The sequence below is a fragment of the Ranitomeya variabilis genome, chromosome 4, assembly GCF_051348905.1.
Source record: "Ranitomeya variabilis isolate aRanVar5 chromosome 4, aRanVar5.hap1, whole genome shotgun sequence".
In the NCBI taxonomy this organism is placed as follows: domain Eukaryota; kingdom Metazoa; phylum Chordata; class Amphibia; order Anura; family Dendrobatidae; genus Ranitomeya; species Ranitomeya variabilis.
In genome coordinates, this window is record NC_135235.1 from 636,173,498 (window position 1) to 636,195,983 (window position 22,486).

Here is a 22,486-nt window from a genome sequence, read left to right on the forward strand (position 1 = left end):
AAATAAAAATCAACAGCATGTAAAGAATTGGTTTTATTTATTTTTTATGCCGCTCCTCATGCGGTATAAGTGATTAGGCGACTTTATTCTACAGGTCGGTGCGATTACAGCGATACCAGATTTATAGCGGATTTTATGTTTTACAGCTGTCGCACACTAAAAGACGCTTTTTATTGCGAAAACTAGTTTTTGCATTACCATATTTTGAGAGCTATAATTTTTTCATATTTTGGCCGACAGAATCATGTGAGTGCTTGCTTTTTGCGGGGCAAGCTGACGTTTTTATTGGTACCATTTTCGGGCACATGACATTTTTTGATCGCTTTCTATTCCGATTCAGGAATTGCTTTTGTTTTTTATACCGTTCCGCGTGTGGTAAACTAAGGCAGCTTTATTCTTTGGGTCAGTACGATTACGGCGATACCTCATTTATATTTTTTTTATGTTTTGACGCTTGTACACAAAAACTATTTTATAGAAAAAAATAATTATTTTTGCATCTCTTTATTCTGAGAGCTATAACTTTTTAATTTTTCTGCTGATTGAGCTGTTTAGTAGCTTGTTTTTTGCAAGACAAAATGACATTTTCAGCGGTACCATCTTTATTTATATCCGTTGCTTTGATCACGTTTTATTGCACTTTTTGTTCGGCAGTATGATGATAAAGGGGTTAACTAGTGGGACAGTTCTATAGAGTGAGTCGTTACAGACGCGGTGATACTAAATATGTGTACTTTAAGGCCATGTTCACACTTTGCGGGTTTTACCGCGGATCTGCGGTGATTTTGATGCTGCGGGTCCGCGGCAGTTTCCATAGCGTTTACAGTTACATGTAAACCCTATGGAAACCACAAACCGCTGTGCACATGCTGCGGGAAAAACCGCGCAGAAATGCAGCGGTTTACAACCCGCAGCATGTCACTTCTTTGTGCAGAATTGCAGCGATTCTGCACCCATAGGAATGCATTGATCCGCTCACTTCCCGCATGTGGCTGTGCCCACGATGCGGGAAGTAAGCGGATCATGTGCCTCGGTCACCCCCTTACAAACGCTCGAGAGCTAATCGAGTATTTTCGGCGTGCTCAAAAAATATGCTCGAACCGCCGCGCGTCTGTCTGTATGTCTCTCGTTCGACAGCCACACAACACATGCAGGGATTAGGAAGAAAGGACAGACTGGCGCCACCTGTAGGTCTGCCGCATTCAGTGCAGGATAGTCAGCCACTAAAGTGGAGGGAGGGGGACCGCAGTGTGTGTGTGCTCGCTCTGTGGGGGTGAACATCTGTGTGAGGGGCAGTAGGTTATATCGTACTGTGGGGGGCAACGTGTGTCCTAGTTTAGAGGATACATAGCTATGGATATTATAATGAAGCAATGACAATACAGCGAAAGAGGCTCAGCACTGAGGGGGTTATTGCCCCCTGCGCCCAGTAATGGGGAATCTCCACCTTCCTCCACCTGCAGAGCCGCACACCACATATATGGCTGCTCTGTGCGCACAGGACCTGGGATGATGAAGAGTCTGAGGGCCGAGACTCCACCCCTAATGTAACTGATCACATGACTGTGACCTCATCCCAGGTCCTGTGCGCACAGAGCAGCCATATATGAGGTGTGCGGCTCTGCAGGTGGAGGTAGGTGCTGGAGATTCCCCATTACTGGGCGCAGGGGGCAGTAACCCCCTCAGTGCTGGTGCCATTCAGTCTAGCTCTCATATAACTTACTGACTTTTCTGGAGCCAGAACTTCTGTTATTTCCCACTGATGTCGCCGTATGTGGGATAGTTATGGGTCGGATTTAATAGAAGGTTCTGGGAACATATAAATTACTAGATGGTGGCCCGATTCTAACGCATCGGGTATTCTAGAATATGTATGACGATTTCAGAATAATGCAATGAATACACAGGATTTGGCTGGCCAGGCGCGACCAATTAGCGAAGCGTGGTTCAAATCCCATGCCAATTCGCGGCCGGACTGCGCCTGTCGCTGATTGCGCCAATCAGTGAAGCCGGGGCCTGCTGCAGGTTTTTGAGGGCCCTGGGCGAAAGAGTCTCACAGCCCTTGTAGCATATAACACAGCCCACGTAGTATATAACACAGCCATGTAGTATATAGCACAGGCACGTAGTATATAGCACAGCCCACGCAGTATATAACACAGCCATGTAGTATATAGCACAGGCACGTAGTCTATAGCACAGCCCACGCAGTATATAACACAGCCACGTAGTATATCGCACAGGCACATAGTATATAACACAGCCCACACAGTATATAAGAGCCCATGTAGTATATAGCACAGCCCACATAGTATATAGCACAGCCCATGCAGTATATAACACAGCCATGTAGTATATAGCACAGCCGCGTAGTCTACAGCACAGCGACGTAGTATATAACACAGCCCACGCAGTATGTAACACAGCCCACATAGTATATAACACAGCCCATGTAGTATATAGCAATGTGGGCACCATATCCCTGATAAAAAAAGAATTAAAATAAAAAATAGTTATATACTCACCTTCCGGCGGCCCCCGGGTCCAGCCCAGGCCTTTAGCGATGCTTGTCACGACGCTCCGTTCCCAGTAATGCCTTGCGGCAATAACCTGTGAGAATGTGCGGTCTCGCGAGACCGCTATGTCATCATCTCGCGAGACTGCTACGTCATCACTGGTCGTTGCCGCAATGCATTCTTGGGACCGGAGCGTCACGAGGAGAGGGAAAGGTTGGCGCGGACGACGGAAGGTGAGAATATAATGATTTTTTTTAATCATTATTATTTTTAACATATGTTTTTACTATTGATGCTGCATAGGCAGCATCAATAGTAAAAAGTTGGTCACACAGGGTAAATGGCAGCGTTAACGGACTGCGTTACACCGCTTTATGCTGCGGTGTAACGCAGTCCGTTTAATGGACTGCTAAAACGCTATGTGGGAGCTTACTGGAGGGGAGTATGGAGGGGGCACTGACTAGAGGAGAGTAGGGAGGGGCCAATTCGCGGCCGGACTGTGCTCGTCGCTGATTGGTCGCGCCTAGCCGGCTGCGACCAATCAGCGACGCGGGATTTCAGTGACAGACAGACAGACAAAGAGACCGAAGTGGACCTTAGACAATTATATAGATAGATTAATGAGGTTTATTCCTTCTCTGGGGACAGAAAACATCAGCGATTCCCTTATCATCTCCTTATAATTCGCCTCCTGCATTGTCACCAATCAGAGCCGCGCTCGGTTCTCCGCTGTCCCATAGACGATGAATAGAGAGAAGCAGGGCTCTCACCAGGAATTTCAGGGCCCCATACTGGCAACATTTTTGGGCCCCCTTGAGACTCTGCCCCTCGAACCTTCCACAATCCCCCCATCCATTCTTGAAAAACACTTTTTTGCCAGGTCCTCACCAATCACATATTAACAGTTCCCATCAAACACCAGATCACATACATGGCCAGTAGCTTTGTTTTCGCCATAAGATTTTTTTTATACCACCACCACGACAAGGTAGAGTCATTTGGCCGGGCCCTACTCTAATCTATTAAACTTTTCTTAAAAATCCAATGCTTTTTTTAGGTATACTTTTCTTTAAGGAAATATGTCACATACATTTTTTAAAATTACCAATAATATCACAAATAAGGTACAAATACCATCACACCATGACCAAACCACATATCGCCACCACATAGTGACCAAGTAATATCACATACATGGAGCAAATACCGCCACACCACAACCAGACCACATATTAACACCACAAAGTGACCGAAAGATACCACATGCTGCCAGAACCCCTAAAATTGATTCCAACTTGAAGAGACATGCTGGAAAAGGGGCAATTGTGGATCTAGCCATATCTTGTAACTGACGTTTGAGATGCTCTTTCCTCCTCCTTTGCCTTGCGGGAAGTGCCAGTCTCTGGTTTCTTGATGTTGCTGTGATCTTTTTCAGTCACAGCTTTCAGTCACAGCTTTGTAAACTCCTGGGTGGCAGCGTTGTAAATGTCTTTTTAGCTTGGAAGCTCTTAGAGCATTTAGATCACTTCCTGAGTATGCACTGATTTTGACATGACAGCATTAGTTTTCATCTGGGTCACTTATACACTGACACACAAAATGTTTATTATCTTGAGTCACTGTGAAATACTCAAATACAACTGACTTCATAAGAGGCTTCTTAGACATTTTGTAATTATGCAAATTCGCTATCAAAATAATTTTGTCCTATAAAAAAACATTAAGTATATTGTAATTGTTACAAGAATAGGGAATCATGCACTGTATAATTTAGGATAGAAATAAAACAATATTTGCATAAATCAATAGGACAGATGATAAGTATAAAGTTTGTAAATAAGGTTGTTAGATAGCTGTACTCTGAACATTCAATGTCAGGCTTGTCTTAGGGTAGAGCTCACTAAATGCTTCACATCATATTTCTTCACAGACTATGAAGAGGGGAAGAGGGAGGGAGAATGTTTGTGTTGAATCATATTCCAGAACACACACACACAAAAATATATATGTCCTCATTAGTGATGAGCAAGTATACTCGTTGCTCGGGTTTTCCCGAGCACACTCGGGTGGTCTCCGAGTATTTGTAACTGTTCGGAGATTTAGTTTTTGTTGACGCAGCTGCATGATTTATGGCTGCTAGCCAGCCTGAGTACATGTGGGGGTTGCCTGGTTGCTAGAGAATTCCCACATGTATTCAAGCTGTCTATCAGCTGTAAATCATGCAGCTGAGGCAACGAAAACTAAATCTCTGAGCAGTCACAAATACTCGGAGACCACCCGAGCAACGAGTATACTCGCTCATCACTAGTCCTCATCGATTCTGTTACTGTATTTCCAAATTTGAGATGTTAGAAAACAGTTTTCCCCTTATATTCTACATGTAGTGTATATAAGTAATCAGAGCAGCTAATTTCTCCAAACATGAGCTAAGAGGAAAAACAAACATAAACATCAAGCATACAGAGACAACATATACTGGACTATGGATTTATGCACAGTTTATTGAAAGTTTAGATATGTTTTAAGAAGTACTTATCTTAATCCTGCTTTCCTGTTCACTCCAGAAGTTCTGAGATGAGTGCAGGCATTCCTTCCATGTGTGTTTGTTATTTTTTTCCCCTTATCTGTAGAGGAGGAGCTTCACTACTTACCATGAACATAAACTGCAGCACGAATTCATCTCAGCTCAAAGTCTATACCTTAGAGCAGGATTAGGACAGACATTTATACGACATTTCATACCTTTCCCAAATTCTAATGAAAAACATATTCCCCACAAACTGCACTGAACTACTGTACCCAAGTTATTATATATTTTAGGAGTTGGAATTGGTCCATTTTTTACGGACTCGGACTCCACCAAAATTGGCTCCGACTCCACAGCCCTGTGAATATTACCGCATACAATGAACAAATACTGCCACACCATGACCACACCACATATTACCACCACATAGTGACCAATAATACCACATACAAGGAATAAATACTGTCACACCATGGCAGGACCACATATTACCACCACATCTTTACCAAATAATACCAAATACAAAGATCAAATATTGCCACACTATGACCAGATCACATATTACCACCACATAGTGATGGAATAGTGATGGAATATTACCACATACAAGAAACAAATACCGCAACACCATGACCAGACTGCATATTATCACCATAGAGTGATTGTAGAGTGCATTTTAACTGAATAATACCACATACAAGCAACAAATACAATCAAACCTTGGTAAGACCACATATTACCCCAAAATAGTGACAGAGTAATACCACATACAAGGAACAAATACCACCACATCATGACCAGATCACATATTACCACCACATAGTGACCGAATAATACCATATACAAGGAACTAACGCCATCACACCATGCCTGGAACACATATTACCACCACATACTGACTGAATAATACCACATACAAGGAATAAATAACGTCGCACCATGGCAGGACCACATATTACCATCACTTAATGACCGAATAATGCCACTTAAAATGAACAAATACTGCCACACCATGACCAGACCACATATTACCACCACTTAGTGACCGAATAATACTACATACAGGAACAAATATCATCACACCATTACCAGACCACATATTACAACCACAGAGTGACTGAATAATACAACATTCAAGGAACAAATACCATCACACCATGGCCAGACCACATATTACCACCACATAGTGATCGAATAATACCAGAAACAAAGAACAAAACCACCACACTATTACTAAACCCCATATTAGCTCCACTTAGTGACTAATAATAATACCACATACAAGGGACAAATACCACCACACCATGGCCAGACCAAATATTACTACCAAATGGTGACTGAATAATAATACATTCAAGGAACAAATACCATCACACCATGGACAGACTACATATTACTACCACATACTGACCGAATAATATCACATACAAGGAACAAAACCACCATACCATGACTGGACCACATATTACCACCGCATAGTGACCGAATAATACTACATACAAGGAACAAATAATGTCACATCATGTCCAGATCACATAACACACCACATAGTGACCGAATAATACCACATAGAATGAATAAAAACCATCAGGCTATGACCAGACCACATATTACCACAACATAGTAACCAAATACTTCAATACTGATCATTAGTAAAAAAAAACCAAACCCATAATACTAATATTACCACAAGTGCCATTATAAGCAGGAGCTCTGTACATAGTATATAGTGCAAGTGTATGGGCAACACTTTAACTCACCGGTGAAGTCCATAGTTGAAGACCTTCATCTTCGCTTTTCTTCTTCATCCAGCGCAGACCGCCATCACTTCTTCCAGCCAGGACTCGTCTCTACATAAAATATCACAGTTATCTAGAGCACATTCCCCAACTTCTATACTACGCAACTGAATAAAGATTTGCACCCACCATTAACATATAATTAATTATTATGCAACCCACCATTCCAAATATAAATTGTAATCCAGCTCTGTACCCCCATTAAGTAAAAATAGCCACTTTCCTCACCCTATACATATATAAATTAATTAAAAACTGTACTCTTTCCCCCAATTCCAGTCACACTCCTGCGTCCTCAACTCCCCCCTCTCTGTACCTCCCGCTCCTCCAATTCATTATCTTTACATGTACCCCTCCTCCCCAATTCATTATATTATATCCTCTCTCTCCCACCCCCAATTCATCATTTGTTGTCCACCATCCTCAATTCATCATTTGCTCTCCTCCCTCAATTCATAATGATTTACTGTATCCACCCTCAATTCATCATTTGCTCTCCCCCTTCCTCAATTCATCATCATTTACTGTATCCCACCCTCATTTCCTCATTTGCTATTTTCCCTCATTTTCAATTCATCATTATTTGTTCTCCCCCAACCCCCTCAACTCATCATTTGTTCTCCCCACCTTCACCTTCAATTCATCGTTTGCTGTACTCCGTCCCCCACCCTCAGTTCATCATTTGCTGTACCCCACCCTGAATTCATCATTTGTTGTCCCCCACCCCCAATTCATTATTATTTGCGTTACCCCACCTCAATACATCAACATTCAGAGTCCCCCTTCAGACACCCTCAATTCATCATCATTAACATTCACACATTTAATTAATTTCATTAAAAAATAAAGTTTTCATATGTACCTCTAATACGATCCCTTGCAGCTTCACTTCTGGACTGGTATGCCGGCGAGTGGCACGTGTACATGCCGACGCGTGTACGCCATCAACAGCACCTCACAGAAGAGGCGGAGGACCTCCTTGGAGCTGGCCGGCCATTCAGTTTTGACGGCTGTGGAGCTTCAAGAAACCTCCGTGCACTGGCGCATGATACTTTATTATACCCCCGTGCTCGGTGAATAGAAGCACGAAGGGGGGCCTTGACTGATTCCAGGCCCCCCTCTTTCCTTCTGCTCACTGGGCCCCATACAGTGGTAAGGACAGTAATGTGCTGATGTGGCCCTAGAGAGAAGAACACACATCTCCTGGGGAAACATCTTTGCGGTTCTATATGCCGGACTTGTTTCTGTCACTGTTTCTTCAGGAAACATTTATAATTGCGGTTGTTATACAGTCATGGCCATAAGTATTAGTACACTTGAAATTGGTCCAGAAAAAGAAGTATTTCTCCCAGAAAATGATTGCAATTACATGTTTTGTTATACACATGTTTATTTCCTTTGTGTATATTAGAACAACACAAAAAACTGAGAAAAAAGGCAAATTTGACCTCATTTCACACAAAACCCCAAAAATGGTCCAGAGAAATTTTTTTGCACTCTCAACTTGATATTTGGTTGCACACCTTTTGAAATAAATAACTGCAGTCAGTCTCTTCCTATAACCATCAACAAGCTTCTTACTCCTCTGAACTGGAATTTTGGTCCACTCTTGTTTTTTTTAAACTGCTCTAGGTCCTTATATTTGAAGGGCATCTTCTCCAAACAGCAATTTTAAGATCTCTCCACAGGTGTTCAATGGAATTTAGATCTGGACTCATTGCTGGCCACTTCAGAACTCTCCAGCACTTTGTTTCCATCCATTGATGCTTCTTGAAGTATGTTTTGTCCTGTTGGAAAACCCATGACCACGGATTCAAACCCAGCTTTCTGACACTGTGCACTATAGTGCCAAAGGCGGCAAAACAGCCCCAAAACGTCTTTGAATCTCCACCATATTTGACTGTAGGTACTGTGTTCTTTTCTTTGTAGGACACATTTCGTTTTCAGTAAACAGTAGAATGATGTGCTTTACTAACAAACTTTATCTTGGTTTGATTTGTGCACAAGACACTATCCCAGATGGATTTTGGCTTACTCACGTACATTTTGGCAACTTGCAGTCTAGGTTTTTTATGCTGCTGTGTCAGCAGTGTAGTCTTCCTGGGTCTCCTGACATAGCCTTTCATTTCATTCAAATGTCGACGGATAGTTTGTGCAGACACTGATGCGCCCTGAGCCTGCAGGACAGATTGAATTTCTTTGAAACTTGATTGGGGCTGCTTATCCACCATCCAGACTATCCTCCGTTGCAACCTTTCATCAATTTTTCTCTGCTGTCCTCATCCAGGGAGATTAGCTACAATGCCATGGGTTGTAAACTTTTTCATTATATTGCACACCGTGGACAAAGGAAAAAGATCTCTGGAGATTAACTTTTAACTTTGAGATTGTTGACATTTTTTAACAATTTTGGTTCCCAAGTGCTCAGACAGTTCTGTTCTCCTATTTCTGTTCTCCATGCTTAGTGTGGCACACTGGTTTTAGGTGTGATTTTCATATTGCCCACACCTGATACTTGCTGTCGATGAGTTTGAACGAGTATCACATGCTTGAAACAAAGTTGTTTACCTACTATTTTGGTAAAATGTCAACAATTTTGTCCTGACATTTTTTGTGGTTTTGTGTTAAATTATGTCCAATTTGCCTGTTTTTCTCTGTGTTTTTTTCTGTTGTTCCAATACACACAAAGGAAATAAACATAAGTATAACAAAAAGTATAATTGCAATAATTTTCTGGAACAATTTCAAGGGTGCCAACATTTGGCCATGACTGTAATTAATGAATCCTGTGAATCTTCCTCATATCACTCACTGGGACCCTCCCAGTGTCATCTCTGGCCCTGATTCATCATTTGTGAATTCATAAAGTCACTTTGTTATTGTCTTGTGGTATTCTCTAATGTTTATTTGCACCAAATTCTTCAAAATGGCACATGCGATTTAAGAACTTTGTGTAAAATCAAAAATTGTTTTCCTTTAACTACTTTTCTAGCGCCAAAAGGTGCAAAACCTTTAGGCCACATGAACACTTTGAAGCAGAGGAATAATATAAGAGAAACACGTCACCACTTCTGCATTTTTTGCCCACTCCTGGTTTTGGTAAAAAATTCACCTAATACTCAACAAGTTCATGTGGCCTTATAAAGCTACAGATTTGTCTAAAAATGCAATGAATTAAAAACTTCACTAGATACAATACTGCAGATGAGGCGACTGTAATGAGATCAGCAAACAAAATGCAATATTTTGTAACAGTTGCTTTTCATTAGGGTACTGTCACACTGTGAAATTTCCATCGCTGCGACGGCACGATTCGTGACGTCGCAGCGTCGTATGAATATCGCTCCAGCGTCGTAGACTGCGGTCACACTTTGCAATCACGGCGCTGGAGCGATGCCGAGGTTCGCTGGTAACCAGGGTAAACATCGGGTAACTAAGCGCAGGGCCGCGCTTAGTAACCCGATGTTTACCGTGGTTACCAGCGTAAAAGTAAAAAAAAACAAACCGTACATGCTCACCATCTGATGTCCGTCCGGTCCCTTGCAGTCTGCTTCCTGCTCTGACAGTGCCGGCCATACACTGGGAGCAGAGCGCAGCGCTGACGTCACCGCTGTGATCTGCTCTCACTTTCCGGCCGGTGCTCACAGTCAGAGAGGGAAGCAGACTGCAAGGGACCTGACGGACATCAGATGGTGAGTATGTACGGTTTGTTTTTTTTTACTTTTACGCTGGTAACCACGGTAAACATCGGGTTACTAAGCGCGGCCCTGCGCTTAGTTACCCGATGTTTACCCTGGTTACCAGCGAACGCATCGCTGGATCGCTGTCACACACAACGATCCAGCGATGTCAGCGGGTGATCAAGCGACGAAAGAAAGTTCCAAACGATCTGCTACGACGTACGATTCTCAGCAGGATCCCTGATCGCTGCTGCATGTCAGACACTGCGATATCGTAACGATATCGCTAGAACGTCACGAATCGTACCGTCGTAGCGATCGAAATTTCACAGTGTGACAGTACCCTTAGTCTGTCTATTACAAGTAGAAAACCAAAGTTGTTGAAGCAAAATATAAAAAAGACTTAGAAAACACAACTTAAAAAGTGACTTTTAGAGAATAATGCAGAAATACTCAACCCTCTGAAAAAGGAGGAAATTCCTCCACTAATATGGAGAAATAGCATCGATGAATCAGGGCCTTTGAATTTCTGCCATTCTTTTCCATGTTTCTGAAGTTTCTGTGACCTGAGAGGCTGATGTAGTGATAATATCCACCACTATCCCCTTAGACGGCAGATTCTTGAGGACGGTCATAGAACACATGGTGTTCAGGCTGAGCTCCATCTTTATGACACGCATCTCATTTTCAGTATATCTCCAGTAATTGTATTTTTACCTAGAACGCATGATGTTACATCATCATCTTCTCCCTATTCAGGTGCCTACAATATCGGATCTTCTCAGAGGAGATCTTCTATATAAGATCATTTTTCTGATTGACCGGTCAAAGATGGATAGGGACAGGGAAGTGATGGCGGAAAGGATATTAAATCTCACCCTAGAGATCCTCTTCTGGCTTACTGGAGAGGTGAGAGATTCTGATGACGTCACATTACATCATTCTTATCTATGGGAATAACAGATGGACAGAACTGGAGAGGTGAGGACTCTGGAAATGTCTGTAGTGAGATTTATTAATGTGTCTCTCCATAACCAGGATTACACACTAGTGAAGAAGACATCTAGTGAGCGCTGTGAGATCCCTGTGTCTGAGGAATGGGAAAGACCCCGGAGCGAAATCATGGGGCCTCCACCTCACCCCCTGATACATGAGGACATCAATGACCAGAAGATCCTAGAACTTACCTACAAGATGATTGAGCTGCTGACTGGAGAGGTGACACTGCTGGGAATGCTGGGACATTATACAGTAATGCTATGGAGGGATCGGGGGATGACGGTATCATTGTATGTACCAAGGATTGAAGTGAAGGACAGACAGCATCCAGCATGCTTGATAAAGACCCCTTACGGGTTGAAACGTTGCATTATGGGCATTTTGGCTTAATAAAGAATTTCTTTCACCCAGACTGGATGCTGTCCTTCACTTCAATCCTTGGTATGTACTCTTCCACTTGGCCTTGGTGGAATTAGGGCGTGCATCCGCCTTTGCTTGCTTTACTGTTAGAGTGCTGTCAGCCGCTGAAATTTTATTTTGGACGGTATCATTGTATGTGTCAGGTTCCTATAAGGTGTCAGGATGTCACCGTCTATTTCTCCATGGAGGAGTGGGAGTATTTAGAAGGACACAAAGATCTGTACAAGGACATCATGATGGAGGTTTCCCAGCCCCTCACATCACCAGGTAATAGACAGGACTAAATACACACGGCCTATAATTATCTGTATGTAAAGAATAAATTCAGTCCCTGTATGTGTTTCCTCCAGTTCTATCCAGTGAGAGGGCATCACCAGAGAGATGTCCCCGTCCTCTTCTTCAACAGGACTGGAAACAAGAAGATCTCGATGTTCCTCAGGATGATCAGGTAGATGGAGAGAAGGTGTCATGAAATCTCCCCTGTGATATGTAGAAGGTTGTGAAGTTATTGTGTTCAGTCTTCTTTTATTCATCAGTATTTACCTCAACTTCTACAAAAAAACATTTTGTTCCCCTGAATCTGAATTTTTTTGTTATTCGCTTTATTGGAGTTAATGGCAGCAGGCTGTTATGCAGCGGCCCATTAAAGGGGTGGGAGAAAAAAATTATAATGCATACATTATTGCTTACCTTACCTAACCTGCCTCCAAGAGCTGCTCATTCGCTCCTCTGCCCAACTTCCTCCAGTCTTTCCCTTAGGCTACGTTCACATTTGCGTTGTGCGCCGCAGCGTCGGCGCCGCAGCGCACAACGCAGCAAAACGCATGCACAATGCTGCGTTTTGCGCCGCATGCGTCCTTTTTTTTCATTGATTTTGGACGCAGCAAAAATGCAACTTGCTGCGTCCTCTGCGCCCGGGACGCATGCGGCGCAAAATGCAAGTGCGACGCATGTCCATGCGCCCCCATGTTAAATATAGGGGCGCATGACGCATGCGGCGACGCTGCGGCGCCGACCGCAAATGTGAACGTAGCCTTACTTCTACATAACGCACAACATCCTCCCCAACACTCTGTATTGGATCTGGTGAAATTGACTTTGACAGTTTGATTATATTTGTGCAGTAACTTCAATTTGCAGCAAATTAATTCAATGGAGTTATTGTACCCCAGACCCTTTTCCATATGAAGAGGTTCTGAAGACCAGTGGAGAGGCAACGTTCTACTAAAGAGGTGTCTCTAATAAGATAGCTTCTAGTGTATGTTTTATACTTGGTGGAGATGACAGGGTAAAGCTGATCATAGAAATTAGATGTTGTCTGGATCTTCTCACAGATCTCCTGCTTCTTCAGTCTCATGCTTGTTAGAATTAGTAAAGAACAGGTTGGATTTATACAGGAGACCTGCAGCTATGTGATAACTACTGCTGTCATGTCATCCTTGGTCGTTGTGCTAAGTAATGATCTTTTCTGGTCTTAAAAATAATTCTCCATCTGTCTGTGACTTGTACAATATTTTTTCAGGGTGAAGATCTGCCCCATATTATTACTACAGAGACATATGTGAGGGGCGATGAGTGGTGTAAAGAGGAGATTACTACAGATAACCACACAGGTGAGTAGTGACCACTAAATGCAGAGAAGTCACAGTTCTACTCAGTCATCTACTTCTACAATTATGTGTTTAAAATTTTAGGATATATAGCAGAGTTTTTGACAAGGATTTTGATCTATAACCCATGCAACGATGCGAAAAAAGCAATTTCTTATTATTTACGATTTTAACTATAAGGATTCTGGTGGTGAGGAGATATGTTTTTTATAGATAGTCAACTAGTGATGATGCCCCCACTAGTAATGAGCAAATATACTGGTCGCTAGGGAATCCCCACATGTACTTATGCTGGCTAACAGATGTAAATCATTTAGTTGTGGCAAGAAAAACGAAATCTCCGAGCACTAAAAAATACTAAAAAGCGTGCTCGGGAAATCTCGAGTAACGAGTATATTCGCTCATCACTATCCCCCACTAGTAGCGGCCTACACTTCTCCCAAGCCAGTATTGAACCAAGCAGGTCTCAGTCACCAACAGTGGAATTCTTTTGAATGGAGGAAAATAATTTAGAGAAAAGTCAATGGATTTTTCTTTATATTTCATTTAAACAAAATGGCCCAACAGCCATCATCTGCCTTTAACAGCTGCAGGCTGACCTGTCAAATGCCACTTAAAATCTTTTACAGCGGCATTGACTGCGCTGACAGGTGCTCCCATGAAGTCATTGGGGGGGCTCCAAGTTGCCATGATGACTAGGTCTGCTGATAACCCCCATGTCAGTCATGATGGTACTCCTGTGAAAGGCAGCCATAGCTGGTGTTTATATGTGACCATAATATTTGCTATATGCAGCGAGAGCACTAGTGATCAGACAATCATATGTTCGAGTCCCTTAAGAAGACTACCAGATACATTAAAAAAGTTAAAAAAATATCTAAAAATTTAAATGACTCTTTTCCCCTATTAAAAAAATTAAAATCAAACACATTGAGTAGCACCAAGTTTTGAATAAGTCTGATCTATCAAAATATAAAATAAATTAATTTGATCAATAAATGGCATAACGAGAGAAAAAAAATCAAAAACCCCGAAATTGCGTTTTATAAGACGCTGCAACCACAACAAAATAATATAATAAGAGGCAACTAATAACATTTTACCAACCCCAAAATTATATTAATAAAACATTGGTTCAGAGCGTAACAAAACAAGCCCTCACGCAGCTCCACATCCCACAAAAGTGTAAAATGTTGCAGCTCTTGGAAAATGGTTACACAAGCAAACATTCTTTTTTACTAATTTTATAATTTTTTTCTGAACAATTAAATCAAACAAAAACTGTATGTTTGGTATCTCTGTAATTGTACTGACCTGGAGAATCATAGTGCCAGGAATTGTTTTACTCCTAAAATTAATGCTGTAAATAAAAAACCCAATAGACAATTGTGGAATTGCTCATTTTTTGCTATTTCGCCATACTTGGCATTTTCCCCACTTTTCATTACATTACATATTGGATAGTGTCTTTCAAAAGTATAACTTGTCCCACAAAAATTATAAGCCCTCACACAGCTATGTCGATGAAAAAATAAAAATGCTATGGCTCTTAACATAAGGGGAGGAAAAAATGAAAGTGCAAAAACGAAGGTCCTTGAAGGGGTTTTCCCATGAACAAAAGTTTATTTTAATTAATAGATCTTGGAATAAAAATAATTTCCTCAATTGGATGTGTTTAAATAAAATGTTCCTGTGCTGAGATAATCTTATAAATGTGCCCCTGCTGTGTACTGTGTAATGGCTGTGTCTGACCGTACAGGGACATTGTCTGATCATACCATATCTCCTGGACAGGGGAGAACGCAAAAGCGTATACAGACAGGACAGCATGGGATCGCAAATTATTCTTTCTTTTTGTTGAAACATTTTCACTGCCTGTTTTTAAACCATGTTATACTTCAAAGAAAGAATCATTAGTGATCCCATGCTGTAATGTCTGTATACTCTTTTGCTGTCTGTATACTCTTTTGCTTCTCCCCTGCTCATGAGCTGTCTCCCTGCACGGTTGGTACATCCATTACAAATCTTGCATACACATATTGCACTTTTTTTTTGCAATTTCAACGCACTTGGAATTGTTTTCCTGTTTTCCAGGACACTATGTGGTATAATGAATGATTCCATTCAAAAATACAACTTATCCTGCAAAAAAAAACACCAATCATAAAGCTACAAGTGCTTCTCACGTAATTAGAATCAAAAAGTTAATTTATTGCTGTTCTACAATACAAAAAGTGAAACTCATATGTTATATAGAGTCATTACAAACAGAGTGATCTATTTCAAGTGTTCATTTCTGTTAATGTTGATGATTATGGCTTACAGAAAATGAAAACCCCAAAGTCATTATCTCAGTAAATTAAAATAATTAACAAAAAACACCTGCAAAGGCTTGCTAAGCGTTAACCGCTTCTCGACCTCCGCTGTACTTGTACGGCTGTACTTGTACGGCTGTACTTGTACGGCTGTACTTTGAAAATCCGATAAAAAAATGTACTCAAGAACCAAATATATAAAAGACAAATTTTATTAAAGAAAAACAAAAAACAAAACACCAAAAGTACAAAAACATGATAAGCCTTAAAAAGTGGGAAACCAAAATGCGGCATAAGAACCCACCATATTGTAAGAAGCACTACAAAAAAAGCCTAAATAGCCCAATAGGATGCACATGGTATGTCTAAAAACGTTTACTGCAAAGCATGTCAGAACCAGAAAAAAGGAATTCTAGAAACAGACAACTAATAACGATGTGCAAATAATTACCTCTGGTGGGTGCTACACGCCTGCCCCTACGCACGTTTTGGCTATCAGCCTTCTTCTGGGGGTGACTTTGTACAGCTGACATGTGCCAGCAATAGCGGTGGGTGAAATCGTGATCCACCCATCCCTATTAACTAGTTAAATGCCGCTGTCAAACGCTGACAGCGGCATTTATCAAGCGCTTCCGGCCGTCACGTGATCGGGGGTGCATTGGCATAACAACCAGAGGTCACCTGAAGACCTCTATGGTTGTTGATGCCGGATTGCTGTGAGCGCCACCCTGTGGACAGCGCTCATAGCAATGCTGTAATTCATCTACATAGGAGCGATCTAAGCATCGCTCCTATGTAGCTGAGCCGATCAAGTTCTGCCAGCTTCTATTGAAGCATGGCAAAAGTAAGAATTTAAAAAAAAAAATATGAAAAAAATAAAAAAAATATAAAAGTTTAAATCACCCCCCTTTCACCCCATTCAAAATAAAACAATAAAAAAAATTAAACCTACACATATTTGTTATAGCCAGATCTATCAATTAAAAAAGGATTAACCTGATCGCTAAACGGCGTAGCAATAAAAAAAAATAAAAACCGCCAGAATTGCGTATTTTTGGTCCCACGCGACATTGCATTTAAATGCAATAACAGGCGATCAAAGGAACGTATCTTCACTGAAATGATATCATTAAAAACGTCAGCTCGGCACGCAAAAAATAAGCCCTCACCCAAACCCAGATCACAAAAAATGGAGGCGCTACGGGTATCGGAAAATTGAGCAATTTTTTTTATTTATTTTTTTTTTTAGCAAAGTTTGGAATTTTGTTTCACCACTTAGATAAAAAAAGAAACTAGACATGTTTGGTGTCTACTAACTCATAATAACCTGGAGAATCATAATTCAGGTCATTTTTAGCATTTAGTGAACCTAGCAAAAAAGCCAAACAAAAAACAGTTGTGGGATTACACTTTTTTGCAATTTGACTGCACTTGGAATTTTTTTTCCCATTTTCTAGTATACGACATGGTAAAACCAATGTGTCGTTCAAAAGTACATCTCGTCCCGCAAAAAAAGATATTGACGGAAAAATAAAAAAGTTATTGCTTTGGGAAGAAGGGGAGCGAAAAACGAAAGCACAAAAAAGAAAAAGGCAGGGTCTCTAAGGGGTTAATGGAATGGTGAGTGGTAAGGAAAAAGTGTGGTAGAAAAAGGTGCACAAGCAACCGGGATAAAACAGTCTTGAAAGGATTGTTAAGAAAAGGCCATTCAAAAATTTGAGGGAGATTCACAAGGATTGGACTGCTGCTGGAGTCATTGCTTCAAGAGCCACCACACACAGACAAATCCAGGACATGAGCTACAAGTGTGGCATTCCTTGTGTCAAGCCACTCATGGCCAATAGACAGCGCCAGAAGCGTCTTACCTGGGCCAAGGAGAAAAAGAACTGGACTGTTGCTCAGTGGTCAAAGGTGTTGTTTACAGATGAAAGTAAATTTTGAATTTCATTCGAAAATCAAGGTCCCAGAGTCTGGAGGAAGAGTGGAGAGGCACACAATCCATGCAGCTTGAGGTCTAGTGTGAAGTTTCCACAATCAGTGATTGTTTGGGGTGCCATGTCATCTGCTGGTGTAGGTCCACTGTGTTTTATCTAGACCAAAGTCAGTGCAGCAGTCTACCAGGAAATTTTAGAGCACTTCATGTTTCCTCTGCCGACAAGCTTTTTGGAGATGAAAATTTCATTCTCCAGCAGGACTTGGCACCTGTCCACACTGCCAAAAGTACCAATACCTGGTTTAAAAACAACAGTATCACTGTGCTTGATTGGCCAGCAAACTCGCCTGACCTTAACCCCATAGAGAATCTATAGGGTATTGTCGAGATGAAGATGAGAGACATCAGACCCAACAATGCAAAAGAGCTGAAGGCTGCTATGAAAGCAACCTGGGCTTCCATAACACCTCAGCAGTGCCACAGACTGATCGCCTCCATGCCACTCCACATTGATGCAGTAATTGATGCAAAACGAGCCCCGATCAAGTATTGAGTACATTTACTGAACGTACATTTCAGGAGGCCAAAATTTCAGATTTTAAAATCATTTTTCAAGCTGGTGTTAAAAAGTACTCTAATTTACTGAGATAATCACTTTTGGGTTTTAATTGGCTGTAAGCCATAATGATCAACATCAACAAATAAACTCTTGAAATAGATCACTCTGTTTGTAATGACTCTATATAATATGAGTTTCACTTTTTGTATTGAAGAACTGAAATAACTTAACTTTTTGATGATATTGTAATTTAGTGAGAAGCACTTGTATATTGCTGGGAAAATAAAAAAGCTATGGCTCTAGGAAGAAAGGAAGGAAAATACAAAAACAAAAACTGATAATGGCCCCGGGAGTGAAGTGGATAATTGTCAGGTCATTTTATGGCACAATTAATGCTTTGAAAAGAAAAAACAATAGCGGAACATTATATTTAAACCACTTCACCTGACTTACAATTTTGTCCTAAATTTTTCAGTATATTATATGATAAAATGAATTGTCTCATTCAAAACTGCAAAAAAAAAAACGCTCATGAAAAAAAAAGTCATGGCTCTAGGAAGAAGGGGTGGAAAAATTTGAAAGCTGAAAAATCGCCTATGAGGATGGGGGTAAACAATTGATAATTGAATCCTACTATAATTTGAATATAAATGTTTATATGGAAATGTTCTAAAATGTGCCATATATATTGTAATTAATGATATTTCAGGGCCTTTTTACTGAAAATTAATAAACAGTTTTATTCTTGGCAGATGACTGTACCGGGAACTCAGAGGGACGTCTGACATTTTCAGAATATACGGCAGATGATCATGGTATCACATCACATACATACATTATCCCAGACACAGCTCAAGCACTTCGGAGCATAAAACTAACATATGATCCTTTTCTGCGGATTTTATATTTTGATTCATCAAATATTGCTGAGCAATACAAAAATTGTCTGGGTTTTGGACAGCAAATAGTTCACAGATGCGAGAAGCCATATTCATGTTCAGAATGTGGGAAATGTTTCGCTCAGAAATCAGATCTTGTTATACATCAGAGAACTCACATGGGAATGAAGCCATTTTCATGTTCTGAATGTGGGAACTGTTTTAATAAGAAATCTAATCTTCTTAGACATGAAAAAATTCACACAGGGGAGAAGCCATATTCATGTTTAGAATGTGGGGAAAGTTTTAATAAAAAATCAAAACTTGATGCACATCAGAGAGATCACACAGGGGAGCAGGCATTTATATGTTCAGAATGTTGGAAATGCTTTAAAGAGAAATCATATCTTGTTAAACATCAGAAAATTCACACAGGGGAGAAGCCATATTCATGCTCAGAATGTGGGAAATGTTTTTTACAGAAATCTCATCTTTTCAGACATCACAGATTTCACACAGGGGAGAGGCCATATCCATGTTCAGAATGTGGGAAAACTTTTAAAGAGAAATGTCACCTTGTTGTACATCAAAGAAATCACATAGCAAAGTAGGCATTTTGCTACTTTAATCCCTTCTTCTGGCAGGGCTTAAAGATGCTTTCGGCACAGAATGACAGTTCAAACCAAGTATAGATGCTTAGTGCATCAATGCGTGGCCATAATGTTCAATGCACCTTCCAACCTATAATAGTCAACCTACTTAGTTTCCCTCTATATCTCCCTTTCTTGAGCTCACTGAAGCCAGATCTTTTCATCAAAGAAAAGGAGTGGAAGGAGATGGAGGGAAAACAAACAGGTGGGAAGGCGTACTTAAGTGATTGGTCCCACCGTAGTTCACCGAAAGTGTCTATACTTGGTTCTAACAGTAATTCTGTGCTGACAGAGTCCCTTGAACCAATTGTAATAAAAATATAAATTTGGCACTTATTTTGTCATTACTGTGGAGTGGAATCCTATTTGTGCACCCATCTCCAGAAGGAGTGCCGCGCAGCCTCTTTTTAACCCATTATATGCCACAGTGAATCACTGACAGTGGAATTTAAATGGCATGATTGTCGATGCTCATGATACAATCGCAGTGTGCTATTGAATAGTCAGTACTCCATCTTATTTTTGCAATCAAGCCTCATCCTTTTGCTGAGCTTCATAGGAGTGCATGAATTATACCAAGCAATCAAAAGATTACAGGATCAGGTTCCCTAAATGAAATAAAAAAATAAAGAAATCAAACCTCCTCCCTTTTGTGATATCACTGTATCCTTAAAAGTCTTGTCCACTCTAGGACAACATTTTCTCAATCTGAATGTTTGCCGTCGTTAAAATAAAAACACTTGTACTTACATCCCATGCTGGTGCCCTGCCAACAGAGTCGTCACTCACTCTATTAGAGTGGTGTTGGCACCTGCTCTCCCGGGGCTAATGTGAGGTTGTTACGTCATGCGAGCCCTGCAACCAGTCAGCATCCGTTTCACTGTCCCCGCCTTCACCCTAATAAGTAATCAGAAGGAAGTCATAGCTGCGGCCACTCTCTTCCTCTTGATTAATTTGTAATTTGAAGGCGGGGACAGTGAAACTGGCTCTGAGTAGGCTCATGGCTCGCATGACATATCAACCTTACAGAGCCCCGGGAGAGAAAGTGCCAACCCAGCTGAAACAGTGCCAGCATGGGAGGTGAAATGTGTTTTTATTTTAACTGGTGCAAACATTCGGATTGAGAAGGGGTTGCCCTAGAAGTGGACAACTCCTTTAAAGTCTGATTTATCAAACTATGGAATGAACCCATACGATTAATGCCATAAAAAATTGTAATACCTTGTAATACCAAAAAACATGTGTACTGTAAGAAAGCAGAAGGTAAGGTGTTGGATGGCAGGTATGTGTTACTGAGGCTTACCTCGATGATGTCAATTCCTGGAGAAAGTGCACAAGTAACAACCAAAAGAGCCTGAGTGGCAAAAGTCGCTCCCATACTCCAGTCTGGGTCTTTCAGTCATAATAACAGTGTGTGTTAGGCCATGTTCATAATAATAGTGTGTGTTAGGCCATGTTGATACCTTCAACATTTAGACAGTATTTTATGTCAGTATTTGTAAGCCAAAATCAGGAATGTAACGATCAGAGGAAAAGTATAATAGAAACACATGCATCACTTCTGCATATTTGACCCACTTCTGATTTTGGCTTACAAATATTGAGGTAAAATACTGACCAAATACTGAATGTGTGAAAGGCACCTTTTGCTGGAGCTGGAGGAAGACCGTTCATGGTGGGTAATCTATGTTAAAGACAGCAAAGTGCCTGTGACAGCAAGTCGGTGAGACCGTTTGATTTGTTTGGTCTTACCAAAAAGAAAGGACTGTTTTGTTATTCATTTGGGGTGAAGAAAGCTGTTTTCCTTTTGGAGCTACAAAGTTTATCAAGTACAATAAACTATACTTTGTTTTGATATTAACCCCAGAGCCAGTGTGTGTCCAAACCGCTACCAAAGATCTAAAACCACTACAGTGCCAAAATTGGTGTCAACTAAATGTTATAGGTCTTGGCAAACAGTAACACAAACCAATTTTTTAAAAAAAAATGTGCAATTTTTTTTACAACTTAAGTTAAAAAAAAAAGATGTATACAATTATAGCTGTAATGGTACTGATCTAGAAAAGGATGTTTCCAGACCGTTTTTACCGCACACTAGACACCTCAATATCAAAACCTCCAAAAAAACCTCGCAGAATTGCATTTTTTTCACCATTTCACAGACTTTTTTCCCTGTTTTCCAGTACATTTTATGGTAATGAACGGTGTAATTAAAAACTGCAACTTGACCCATAAAAAAAGACCCCCTTAATATTGGTTGTTATAGGAAAAAAAAAATAAAAATTAATTAAGGATGAAATCGTGAAAGTGCAAAAACAGAAGCTGCCCAGTCATGAAAGGATTAAATAATTTTATTAACATATTATACAAGACAAGATAACAACAATTACAATCAAAGTAAAGTCATGCAAGAGAAATGGAACTAAATTTAGAATATTAAAGAAGCATCCCCACCGCATTTTTTTAGCATAAACCTTTGTACATTTGAATGTAGTCTATAATGTGTGTTAATATATTCACTGATTGCCATTTTCCTCGACTTCCAGCCCCGCTCCGGTCCTCTTCTGGGTCACATGACTACTATTAAGGCTTGATGGCTC

At 40.7% G+C, this 22,486-nt stretch overlaps 1 protein-coding gene across 1 annotated transcript; it reads left to right on the forward strand.

Annotated features, from left to right (window-relative positions):
• Positions 1-1,506: 1,506 nt before the first annotated feature.
• Positions 1,507-21,741, forward strand: LOC143767289 (oocyte zinc finger protein XlCOF8.4-like). The gene is made up of 7 exons (XM_077255508.1): positions 1,507-1,633; positions 11,282-11,431; positions 11,561-11,740; positions 12,085-12,208; positions 12,292-12,389; positions 13,464-13,554; positions 19,111-21,741. The coding sequence occupies exons 1-7, from the start codon at positions 1,607-1,609 to the stop codon at positions 19,845-19,847; spliced, it is 1,407 nt and encodes a 468-aa protein (XP_077111623.1). The 5' UTR covers positions 1,507-1,606; the 3' UTR covers positions 19,848-21,741.
• The last annotated feature ends 745 nt before the right edge of the window (positions 21,742-22,486 follow it).

Coding starts and splice junctions, on each gene's coding strand:
- LOC143767289 (XM_077255508.1), top strand. CDS start 1,607: ATGAGGTGTGCGGCTCTGCAGGTGGAG. Junction 11,432..11,560: donor TCTTCTGGCTTACTGGAGAG/GTGAGAGATTCT, acceptor CTCCATAACCAG/GATTACACACTAGTGAAGAA. Junction 12,209..12,291: donor CCAGCCCCTCACATCACCAG/GTAATAGACAGG, acceptor TGTTTCCTCCAG/TTCTATCCAGTGAGAGGGCA.